This window comes from Rhinoderma darwinii, chromosome 7 (assembly GCF_050947455.1).
Source record: "Rhinoderma darwinii isolate aRhiDar2 chromosome 7, aRhiDar2.hap1, whole genome shotgun sequence".
In the NCBI taxonomy this organism is placed as follows: domain Eukaryota; kingdom Metazoa; phylum Chordata; class Amphibia; order Anura; family Rhinodermatidae; genus Rhinoderma; species Rhinoderma darwinii.
The window spans coordinates 88,796,744-88,809,826 of record NC_134693.1 but is presented as its reverse complement, the minus strand read 5'-3'; the positions used below and the strand labels follow the sequence as shown (position 1 = coordinate 88,809,826).

At 42.6% G+C, this 13,083-nt stretch overlaps 1 protein-coding gene across 1 annotated transcript in view; it reads right to left on the bottom strand.

The window, feature by feature from the left end:
• Positions 1-309: 309 nt before the first annotated feature.
• The window catches only part of LOC142658010 (active regulator of SIRT1-like), a 19,579-nt gene continuing 6,805 nt past the window's right edge, over positions 310-13,083 (bottom strand). The window contains exons 2-4 of the mRNA XM_075833650.1: positions 8,025-8,192; positions 7,068-7,165; positions 310-6,497 (exon numbers count right to left, since the gene is read on the bottom strand). Of these exons, the coding sequence (XP_075689765.1) occupies positions 6,366-6,497; positions 7,068-7,165; positions 8,025-8,192 (398 nt within the window). The 3' untranslated portion in view covers positions 310-6,365. The remainder of the gene's footprint in view (positions 6,498-7,067; positions 7,166-8,024; positions 8,193-13,083) is intronic.

The window sequence follows — 13,083 nt, the reverse complement described above, 5'->3', positions numbered from 1 at the left end:
ATTTAACAGGTTATTTAGCGTGAACAGGGTAAAAATGAAACAAGAAAAACTATGCAGAGAATCGCTTTTTCCTATATTCACACTGTAATACATTTTTTCTACCCCCCAAACTGCAAAAAAAACAACTATTTCTCCTGCATAAAACAAGGCCTCAAACAGCCACATCAATGAAAAAATAAAAAAAGTTATGGCTGCTGAAAGGCAAAAACAGAAAAATGTAGCTGGTCATTAAAGCCTTTTCAGGCCCGGTCATTAAGGGGATAAAGAAAGAGAAACCCAAAATGGTCACTGAAATAACTTGAAACTGACAAAAGTACTAATAAGTTTTAATTTACTGAAAATCAACTAATGTAAATCAGACATTGCTTTTGAATTGTGGTTCAACAGAAAAATTTAAAAAATAAAAACGAATGAAACTGGCCTGGACATAAATGATGGTCGCCTTAACTTTTTTGTTGCACAACCTTTTAAGGCAATTGCTGCAAACAAACTATTTCTGTAACTCTCAATGAGACTTCTGCACCTGTTCACAGGTATTTTGGCCACTCCTCGAGAGGACACTGCTCCAGCTGTCAGAATTTGCCAAAACGCATATTGACAAGCCACAAAGCTTTGGCCAGATGAGACAAAACTGGAGATTTTTCCAAGTCACATCAGCTCTATGGTCACAGACACAAAACTGAAGCATATAACGTTTTTCCAGTTAGGCCCCATGCACAAGAACGTGTTTTTGCAGCCACTATTCACCCGTAAATCTGCGGGTGAATTGCAGTCCTGTTCATTTCTATGGGAGCCGATGTAGCGGCTCATAGACTTTCTATTGAGCCCATACACCGCTATATATCGATTTCTGGAAAAAGCCGAACAGAAACGAAGTGGCTCAGCACTCACATGAGCACTTTTGTAGCTTTGTTTTAGCAATTGGTGGTAGTCTCAGTGCTCGGACCCCCACCAATCAAAACTTCTGACATGTCCCTATGACACGTCAGGAGCTTCTTGAACATATAGTTACACTTGAAGTAGGAGTAGTCCAACCATCCCTGGCTAATACCCCCTCCTTTAATCACGTCCCTTTTTTTATTTAGACTTTGCGTGTTTGTCATTGTCTGTCTGTAGTGTCTTTGTTGTCTCTGCGCTCTTTTTTTGTGTTCTTATTGTTCTGGTGTCTATACACTTTTTCATATTTGTATGTTTAAGCCAATACTCTACATTGATGAACAATCAATGATTGTGCCATGGTCCTCTTTAAATTTGGTGTGTAGCTTCTTAGATCCTTCATTAAAAGTTATAGACCCATACAGCCACTGCTTCACCTTCTCAACCACAAATCTAGCTTGGCACCAACGTATGACTAGAGCTAAACAAAAAAAAAATTATAATTGGGACTTGTCTGCAGCATTGCAATCTTCCTGTAGCATGACCAAAGTCGCCAAGTAGCACTAGCCTTCCACCACCTTGTCGAAAAAAAAAACAACACATTTTTTTTAGAGATTTGCATAGATAGAGAAAACGCAAAATAGGTAGTACTATAACTATAATGGAAGCCAGAAGTGGATCCAAAAGGGAAGGAAAAGTATAAATATCTTTTGGTGTCCACTTCTGTGCTTGGCTCAAAAATCTTGAGTCAAAAAACCTGTGCGTGAACCTGGCCTTAATCTTTTTTTCTCCAGTGCATTAGAAAAATAAAAACGTTTTGTGTTTCCAGCTCCTATGCAGACCTACATATGTATCTGCATGACATAAAATCTCAAACAAATAATGTATAGTCTGTTCTTTTATACTCCACCTAGGTTAGCAAGAAGAAGGGGGTAGTTGATTGCAGGTTTAGACTACACAGTGTGTGACCATGGAGACGAATAGTTCTGTATAGGAGATGTAGACACAAAATGGTAGGATCTCTTTTCTTTTTTTTTTAAATGAAGCTATTTGCAAAGTTGCTTCATTATTTTAGATGCATTGGCGCAATATAAAAAATAGGTTGCTTTGAAATATCATTGTTTTTTGTAAACAAAAAAATTAAGGGTCTACTTATAAATTGGTGGAAGTAGTTTGTTTTTTTTTCAGAAAAGTTCCAAAGACTACATTTTTTTGTACGCAGGTAACAATATACACTCCTGGAACGGACATCCACACTTCACACAAAATGTCAGAAAAACTTGTCTACACAGCCAAAAAAAACAAACCCAGATGTATAACTTATTAGTATCTCCGATGTATAAGAAGGTGTTCAAAACATAAATGACATTTTATGGAGCGCACTCCTTAGCTCAAACATAACAGAACTCCTTTGGGCCACATGCACACGAACGTAAAAACGCTCGCAATTCCGGGCCCATAGACTTCTATTGGCCACGGGTACCTTCCCGTTTGCTTACGGGAAGGTGCCTGTGCCGTTGAAAAATATGGACCATGTCCTATTTCAGGCCGTAATTACGGCACAGGCAGGCCCATAGAAGTCTATAGGGCTCCCGTAATTACAGGTGCGAAACTAATCTTCTATACTGGCTGCCAGGCGCTGAAACGAATGCAACCAAGATCGAGCGTCTATGATTTACGGGTCAATAGCTAGCCTCAGAAACATCCAGAGAAGTCAAAGACAGTGCTTCTATACTAACTGCCAGGCGCTGAAACGAATGCAACAAGGATCGAGTCTATGAATTACGGTTCAAGAGTTAGCCTCACAAACAGTGGTTCTGAACTTGCTGCCAATAGCTCGCCTGAGAAACATCCAGAGAAGTCAAACACAGTGCTTCTATACTGGCTGCCAGGCGCCGAAACGTATGCAACCAAGATCGAGCGTCTATGACTTACGGTTCAAGAGTTATTCACAGAAACATGGTTCTGAACATGCTGCCAATAGCTCGCCTGGGAAACATGCAGAGACGTCCAAGATAGTGTTTTTTAGACTGGCTGCCACGAGCTGAATCGAATGCAGCCAAGAGCGAGCGTCTGTGACTTACGGTTCAAGAGTTATTCACAGAAACATGGTTCTGAACTTTACTGCCAGCCGCGAAAGCGAAAATAACCAAGATCGAGCGTCTAGGATTTACTTGTCAATAACTCGCCTGGGAAACATCCAGAGAAGTCAAAGACAGTGCTTCTATACTGGCTGCCAGGCGCTGAAACGAATGCAACCAAGATCGAGCGTCTATGACTTAGAGTATGTTTTCAAGGGAAAACAGCACCTGATTTTCAGACTTTTTTTTAACAACTCACGTTTTTCGCTGCGTTTTCGTAGCTGTTTTCAATAGAGTCTATGAGAAAACGGCTCCAAAAACGTCCCAAGATGTGTCCTGCACTTTTGACGAGGCTGTAATTTTACGTGTCGTCTTTTGACAGCTGTCAAACGACGACGCGTAACTTACAGGTCGTCGGCACAGTACGTCGGCAAACCCATTCAAATGAATGGGCAGATGTTTGCCGACGTTTTGGAGCCATATTTTCATGCGTAAATCGAGGCATAATACGCCTCGTTTACGCCTGAAAATAGGTCGTGTGAACCCATCCTTACGGTTCAAGAGTTAGCCTCAGAAACCGTGGTTTGAGCACCCGTAATTACGGGAGCGTTGCTAGGCGACGTCAGGGGATAGTCACTGTCCAGGGCGCTGAAAGAGTTAACTGATCGACAGTAACTCTTTCAGCACCCGGGACAATGACTACCACTGGAGTTAATAGTATTAAAAGTTAACTTACCCAGAACTCCCTGCTTCTTTCTCCAGTCCGGCCTCCAGGGATGACGTTTCATCCCATGTGACCGATGCAGTCAATCACAGGCTGCAGCGGTCACATGGACTGCCGCGTCATCCAGGGAGGTCGGACTGGATGTCAAAAGAGGCATGTGTCACCAAGACAACTGTCGGGGGTACATATGAATTTCTTTTACTTTCAATCTCTGCGTAAACTATGCCCGAAAGGGCTGCCTCTTCTCTCTACCTAGTACTGCTAGAGAGAAGGGGCTACCGATTAGTGCAGAGAAAACGGGTCCGTAAATACGGGGTGGAATACGTGTGACAAAGCACCCGTATTTACGGGAGGAAAATAATACATTCATGTGCATGGGACCTTAGAGAGACGTTATATATTTCCTTAAATTAGTGCATCTTTCTGATATCCTAATACCAGAAATATATCCCCTAATTTACTTGAAAGGGGTTGTCCACTACCAGACAACTGATGACCTATCCACCGGATAGGTCATCAGCATATCATCAGTGCGGGTCTGACAGCCAAACCCCACACCGATCAGATGCTCCAGAGGCCTTCGGGCACTGGATGTTATGGCCATTATGCAATGTAAGCAGCCAGAAGCCGTTGGCTCTGTACATTGCATAGTGGCCCTGCTGCCGAACTGCAGCTCTGCTACTATTCCATGACCGGAGCGATCAGCTTCAGACATTGACATCCGGTGCACAGAAGCAGCCGAAGCAGCTTAAAGATGCAGGGTCTGGGTTTCGGACCCCCACAGATCAATGGGTACTGATAACTTATCTGGTGGATAGGTCATCAGTTGCCTGGTAGTGGCCAACCCCTATAACATTTGTCAGGTTACAGATTCTCTTTAAGCATAATCTATTGATTTGAACACAACTGCAAATTTCCTGTCTCCTACAACAGCTATGTACACTGAATGGCCACTTTATTAGACGCCCGCCCTTCCTGCATGGAAATTAGACACGTAACCTCAGAATGCAGCTTAAAAATCAAGGTAAAAAGTTTTTCATGGCTGAGTTTCAGTGTGAATCCACATTAGAATGGGATTATTCAGAGATTTAAAAAGGGGTCAGAAGAGGCTGTCAAGAAAAGTTCTATATACCCAGAGAAATGTATGGCATGTCCTAAGTGTCTGGGATCTACAGGATTTTTGCAAGGCCTATTTCAGAACAGATTGTTGTCTTCCATTTAGCTCAGTATTTAGGTTACTACCGTGTTTCCCCGAAAGTAAGACAGTGTCTTACTTTCTTTTTATCCCCAAAATCCCCACTATGTCTTACTTTCGGGGTATGTCTTATATTGCGTTGCGTTGCTCGATTTTCTAGATAGTCACTGTTCATGGTGCTGAAAGAGTTAAACTGTTTCAGCACCATGGACAGTGACTTCCGATCCCAATAAACATGAACCTGTCAAAAAAAAAAAGAAGTTCTGACGTACCGATAACTCCCGGCGTCTTCCTCCAGTCTGACCTCCCGGGATGACGATTCAGGCCAAGTGACAGCTCCAGCCAATCACAGGCCAAGCACAGCCTGCAGCAGTCACATGGACTGGCGCGTCATCCAGGGAGGTGGGGCCCGATGTCGAGAGGCGCGTCACCAAGGACGCGTCACCAAGGCAACGGCCGGGAAGTTCTCGGTAAGTACGAACTTTTTCTTTTTTTCACGGCATTCACTGTCGAGGGTGCTGAAAGAGTTAGCTCTTTCAGCACCTTGGACAGTGACGGGCGTCGACTAGACTCATCTCTATGATGGCGGCTGCGCGAAAATCACGCAGCCGCGCATCAGAAATACCCCCGTGTTTCCCCGAAAGTAAGACATATGTCTTACTTTCGGGGTACGGCTTATATTAGCCGACCCCCCTGAAACCCCCGATACGTCTTACAATCGGGGGTGTCTTACTATCGGGGAAACACGGTATTTTATTCTTTAAGCTCTGTATTGTTCTAGATCCACAGAATAACACTGCTTCCATAATCAGAACCTACACCGTATGGATAAAATAAGGAACAAAAAGTGCAAGTATAAGGGAGGCATAAAACTGGAATATCAGATTCCCAGGACTATTAAACTTCAACAAAGAGGAGTTGTGGAAAATACTTGATAAAAACCTAGTATTCTACCACCTGGCTTTCTACCTAGTAAAATTCTAGAGTTCCAGCACTTTCCCTTCCATATTTAAGTACGTGCCAGACCAGGAGTAGTCCTGAGATATCAGGTGCCAAACCAATGTACAATTAATAATTGCAATAAGTCCTGTAGACAATGCAGTGACTGAGAACCAGTGACATAGTTGTAAGTTAGACTTGTGCTGAACTGTCCCTGTCTAGTTAATAATGCAGAGGTCCTTGTCCCTAATGTGATCAGGAAACCATGTATCTTTATTGAGATTTCTCTACTTCCACTCTTTGTTCTTTTTCTTGTATTGGACGCTTCTGTTCCATAAGTGACATATTTCTAGTTTGCCCCCAACTTTATACCATAGATTATATACATTGTTATATCAGCACCTCGGATTGCCAGCACAGAACATTCTGCTCCACTCTGTGGTTTTGAGTTGACCCAATCTTAGCAACATAACAGAACCATGCAGTAGGCATGTAACACCCAAAAAATATATATATCTGTCCAGGGGGTGATAGAGCCTCCTCTCTGCTGCTATCTGGTTCCAAAATACTCCTTTTGAAACTTTTTGAAGTCCTGATCTGTAAACATAGAGTTCTCTTGCACCGTCTTTTCCTTTTTTACACGCTGATCTTTTGCTTTCCGTCCACAGTGCTGAGTCAGAATCTGTATCACGAACATAAAACATATTGAATATTGATAGATTGCTACATGTACTCCTTTTTTCTCAGATTAAAAATGTTATCTTGCTTATTTCATTTCTTCATTGTAATGGGATTTTCTAGGATATAACATTGATGCGCCATAGGATAGGCCATCAAAGTATGAGTGTCTGTCTCTCAGTACCCCTCCTCCCGATAAACAGAGCAGGCCCATTACAGCACAGCTGCAGTACCAGACAGTTGCACAGACAGGGCTAAAGCGGTGTTAGGTACTGCAGCTCAGGCTTATTGATGTAAATGAGGGTGTGCTGCAATACTAGCCAAATTGACAAGAGCAGCACATTGGTAGGAAATACAGTAAAGGGACCGCCGTGAACTAGCAAGAGCCACAACCCCTACTTTCTGCTGATCAGTGAGGTTCTGGCAGTTGGTCCACCACGGATCACCTCTCCTTAGGATAGGTTATCATTGTTAAATCCCAGAAAACCTATTTGAATATTTAAGCAGTTTACTACCGTAGTAAACATACATAGCGTCCAACCACTCTTCAAACGATTTTTTACAATTCACTCACCTTGTTGACTGAGACCTTATTTGCAACAGCTTGTGATTCACGCATGTACTTGAGGTTCTGTGCAAGATGATCCTGCGCTGTACGCTTCTTATACTCCTCTGTAAGAAGAAATCAGACATTGCCCAGATACAAGAGTATGCATCAATGATCAACATTTATTTTAAAAATGCAAAGCCTTATTAAAAACAGCAGCACCCGCTTTGGCAAATCAGGACACTGCAGCGGTTTCTGACTGTCAGGAAACCTGACCTGTGGAGAAGCTGATAGACTGTTCAGCTTCTGCATAAAAAGGAGTGGTCATGGTAAGACAGCCCATTTAATGGACAATCTGTTGAGTTTATGTAATAAAAAGGGAAATGGAGCTCAAATGCTTGTGTAAAAAAGCCCCATGTCTTATTTCAGTAGTTATTTACATTGCAACATCTATACAGATGATAAGTATGATTTTCTGAGGACTAGACATATGTCTAAAGTCAAAGTTGAAAACTTAGCTTCCATCCTAAATTTGTTAGGGATCCCCCCCCCCCCTTTTAGAACCTTGAACATTTCCATCTAAAATTAGGGCTTCATCTTCAATGGAGAATTACCATAGAACTGAGCAGAGAGAATGCCTGGCAGGACTTAGACTACAGCCGTCTCTTACTGCTGCATTTAAATGGAATCTGCCGTCCAAATTATTCTGTCCCCACTGAGGGCAGCATCCAAATTCACAAACTTGGATGAGATTGATAACAGTTGGATCCTGTGTGGCCAGTGCTCACCGAAGCAGTATGTCCCGCTGACCTGACGGATTCGGCTGTGACCACAATCCCAGGATACATAGAAGCTGTACCTCAAAAAGTTATTTTTTTTCAATAAAACCCAACTGAAAACTTGTTTAAAATACATTTAAAAAAAAGGAGAAAAAAAAAAAAAAAAAGGGTTTACACGGTGTTGTGTTGTGCTCAGGATTCTCACCAACTGCGGATTTGATGACTCTGTTTTTGGCAGACGCTCTCTGGTTTTGGGGCTGTCCCTGTTGCTTCAGTTTCCTACGCCGTTTCTTCATTCCGGTCTTGTCACAACTTATGGCTGCATGTGGATTGTGGGCTCTTGTTTTTTTCTTTAAACGTGACGATTTATTATCTGTGTCAAGTAGAAAAAAATGTAACAGGGAGGAGATGACAACAACATAAAGGTTATGGCCAAAATGACATTAATTTCTCTACATTCACACGAGCGTGACAGATTTACACGCATAAAAAACTTGCGTCAATCTGTCCGTGTGCGTTGCGTTTTTGCATCAGTGTGCTTTGTGTGTGGCATGTTTTTCACGCACTTGCACTTTTTTTTTTTTTTTTAAGTGTAATTGATGCGTGAAACACGGACAGCACACGGATGTGCGTCCGTGTGTTGTTCGTGGTTTTCACACACCCATTGACTTCAATAGGCGACTAGGTGGGTGAAAACGCACCAATATAAGACATGCAGTGCGCTTCACGCAACGAACACTCGCTGCGTGAAAACCCATGCACGTGTGAATAGCCCCATTGAAATCAAAGGGGCAGTGTGATGTGCGTGGTTTCAATGCACAGCACATGGACGAGAATCATGCTCGTCTGAATGAGCACTTACTCACTAAAACAGTGTGAACAATGTCATAACCTTTATTTACCCACGTTCATTGCAAGCGGACTATCACAAGGTTTACATTACAGGGAGTAGAATTAAACCAACATGAGAGGATACTCCCACCTTCTAGTTTTATGGCATATCGGTGGGAATTCGACCTCTAGGCACCGCATCGATCGTGAGAATGAATGGAGAGAGGTTCCATCGGATTATCTCTGCACAACAGCACTCCCATGCTGCAGTTACCGGTTTGTTTGTTTTTTAATTCATTCATCTGATTGGCAGAATACCATCCCTTCTAATGATGGGAAAACCCCTTAACAATGACTACGCTTGAAACTCCCCATATTGAACCAGAGCCACTGCCAAGCAGCAGCTCTTGCTCTGGCAGACTGGAGCAATCTATGTAATGCATCTAAATGGCCATCATATACTTGGCAAATTCAGCTGTTTGCCGGAGGTGTGAGGAGCTGGGCCCGTGGCTTCTGAAAAGGGGTGGTCTTTGTGAGAGGCACTAATGTGATCTGGAAGTAGTCGTGGTAATGGATGTCGCTATAACTTTCAGAATACCGCTTCCCTTCTGTGGCAATATGCGAGAAGCGTTAGTCTAAACATATTATTGTATTTACTGAAATTCTTTTAGAGATTAGAAAATTAATTAGTCAATAAAACTCAAAGCCAATGTACCGATACACCAACTGCAAATCTTCAACTATCAATTTACTCCTCAATACATCGAATGCCCTCTTCATATCACATTTGTGACGTCCATTTAGCATGTATGTCGGGAAAGTTTCAGACGTGCACATTAAATGCGTCCATGGTAGGGATGTCACAATACCAGAATTTGGACTTCGATACCGATACTTCGTGTAGTATTGCGATACTCGATACCAAAACGATACTTTGCCAACAATGAAAAAAAAGAAGTTCTTCCATTCTCTGATGTGAGGCACGTGGTGTGATGAATTTTGAACCTCCACTTGACTCACATTAATAGTAATTAATCCCATCATGTTCCTCAGCCATAATGAACAACATTGGGTTCATGTGCGAGATACATGATGGGTTAATTACCATGAATGTGAGGCACGTGGGGGTTCAAAATTCATAATACCTCGTACCTCACATTAATAAGTGAAAGAAAGCAGTTTTTATTTCATAACATTGTAAATATCATAAATGACGCTATAAATTTATTACGGCCGCGACAATACCGAATACATGTATGTTGTATGTATTGAGACTTATTAATGTTTATTGTAAAAAAGGTGTATGTGCGTGTGCGTTTTTTTTTTAATTTAACCCCTTCAGGACTGAGCCTGTTTTGACCTTCAGGACAAAGAAGATTATCCAAATCTGACACATGTCACGATGTGGTAATAACTTCGGAACTACGTTACGTTAGTGAAAAAATTTGGACGATAAATTCAATATTTATTTGTAAAAAAAAATGGCAAGATTGAGAACATTTTAAAAAATTAGCAATTTTGTAAATTTAAATGTATCTGCTTGTAAAATACCACGCAAAATAGTTACTAGTTTACATTTCCCATATGTCTACTTTATGTTTGCATCGTTTTTTCTAGGGCGTTACAAGGCTTAGAACTTTAGCAGCAATTTCTCACATTGTCAAGAAAATTTCAAAAAGCTATTTTTTCAGGCACCAGTTCAGTTCTGAAGTGGCTTTGAGGGCCTTATATATTAGAAAGTCCCCATAAATCACCCCATTTTGAAAACTGCACCCCTCATTCAAAACAGCATTCAGAAAGTGTTTTAACCCTTTAGGCCAGAGTTTCCCAACCTTTTCAGGCTCAAGGCACCCCAGGGGAAAAAAAAATTCTCAGGGCACCCCTACCAAAAATTGTTTACAAAACGACAAAAACCGGCTAAAAACAAGCACTACACTCTTATGGTATGTTCACACAACGTTTTTTTGTAAGGTAGAAACTAAAAATCTGCCTTCAAATTCATTTAGGAATTTTGAGACAGATTTTGAATTGACAGCGTTGTTTGACTGTTTTTTGCCCACATTTTTTTTTAAGCCGTTAAAGCAAATGCAAAAACCGCAGACAAAAAAGCACCAAACGAGCGCCGCAGGTTTTTTTCTGCCTCCTATTAATTTCAATGGGAGGTCAGAGGCGGAAACCACTCGAAGACCATCAACCCGCCACTCACAGTAATGACCATCAGCCGCCCACTCACAGTAATGACCATCAGCCGCCCACTCACAGTAATGACCATCAGCCGCCCACTCACAGTAATGACCATCAGCCGCCCACTCACAGTAATGACCACCAGCCGCCCACTCACAGTATGACCCCTCAGTAAAGAGACCATCAGCCTCCGTCCCCCAGTAAAACGACCATCAGCCTCCGTCCCCCAGTAAAATGACCATCAGCCCCCTCCAGTAAAGCCACCATCAGCCTCAGTCATCCGCCGTCGTCCCACCCCCCCCCCCCCCCCCGATAAAATGACCATCTGCCCCTCTAGTAAAAGTGACCATCACAGAGAGAAAGTGTGCTTACTCCTGGGGAAGGAATAAATAAGGAGCTATAAGAACAACAACTCCCAGCATGTCCAGGCTATTATGTGATATCAATGGACATTACAGGAAGGAGATATGAGAACTACAACTCCCATCATGTCCAGGATGTTATGGGATATCAGAGGACATTACAGAGAGGAGGTATAAGAGGAGAGGACTACAACTACCAGCATGTCCAGGACGTTATTATGGGATATCAGAGGACAAGAGGAGAGAACTACAACTACCAGACGGTCCAGGACGTTATTATGGGATATCAGAGGACATTACAGAAAAGAGGTATAAGAGGAGAGAACTACAACTCCCAGCATGTGCAGGACATTATTATGGGATATCAGAGGACATTACAGAGAGGAGGTATAAGAGGAGAGGACTACAACCTCCGGCATTCTGGCTCCATTTCTCACACAACTGCTAACAAAGTAAAGAAAAAAAATACTTACCCTGCCCAGCGTTAATGGCTCCTCTCCCTCCGTCAGGCTTCTAGTGGGAAGCTGTGGGCGGTTCTCGTAACAGACGTCCGCGCGTCACGTCCGCTACGCATGCCACAGGAATTAAAGCAATTTCATTTTTTTTGCCAAAATTCATTTGTAATACATTGTTTTCTGTACCACAGAAGGTTTTACCCGACAAATGCAACAAAATACTTATTGCCCAGATTCTGCAGTTTTTAGAAATATTCCACATGTGGTCTTAGTGTGCTAATGGACTGAAACACAGGTCTCAGTAGCAAAGGAGCACCTAGGGGATTTTGGGGCCTCTTTTTTTTTTAAGAATATATTTTAGGCACCATGTCAGGTTTGAATAGATCTTGTGGGGCCAAAACAGTAAATACCACCAAAAGTGACCCCATTTCGGAAAAACTACACCTCTAAAGGAATTTATCAAGGGGTATAGTTAGCATTTTGAACCCGCAATTTTTTTTGAATTGGTATGGGATGATAAAAATCGACTTTTTTTCTGAAAAAACGTAGACATTTTAAATTTTTACAAGGAATAAAAGGAGAAAAAAAAAAACACCCCAACATATGCAAAGCAATTTCTCCCGATTATAGCAATACCCCATATGCAGTGGCGGATTAAGAAGAACATGGGCTGTTACCCAAACTTGGGCCCCCCCTTCTCCACCGCCGCGATGCCGCGCTGTAACTATTGCTAACACTACCTTTTTGCACAAGCATTAACAAATGGGTGTTACGATTCCCCTTTCACAGGGCTGTGTCCCTACATACTGACAGTATCACACTGTGCAAGGGACACATCCTCCTGACAAGGGGATTGGTAACACCAATTTTCCTATCAGTCCTGGACTGCACAAAGACGTTATGTGGAATACAAGGATTTCCTATAATAAACAGGAGAGGGGACAGATTCTCTACAAATCCAGTGACTCACAGGCGACGACGTCTCAGAAGCTAGTAGTTTTTTTTCCTCTTTTCTTCTCCATCCGGTCCTGAGCTCAAGACGACTTCTCCTGGCCATGACCCATTTCTGCAGCCTTTAAATATAATATCACCATGCACTGCGCCCCTGAATACTTTACAGTGTGTGACACAACTATAAGGCACCACATACAGTGCCCCCTGTAGATAGCGCCAACCCCCCCCCCCCCCTGTAGACAGCGCCACACACACAACTCCCTGTAGAGTGCACCACACAGGCCTCCCCCTTGTATATAGTGCCACACAGTGCTCCCTTCCTTATATATAGTGCCACACAGCGCTCCCCCCTTGTATATAGTGCTACACAGCGTCGCTGTCATTTTATCCCATATGACTGCTGAAGTCTGCGATTGGCTGCAGCGGTCACATGGGGTGAAACGTCATCACAGCAGGCCGGCCCGGACCAAGAAACAGA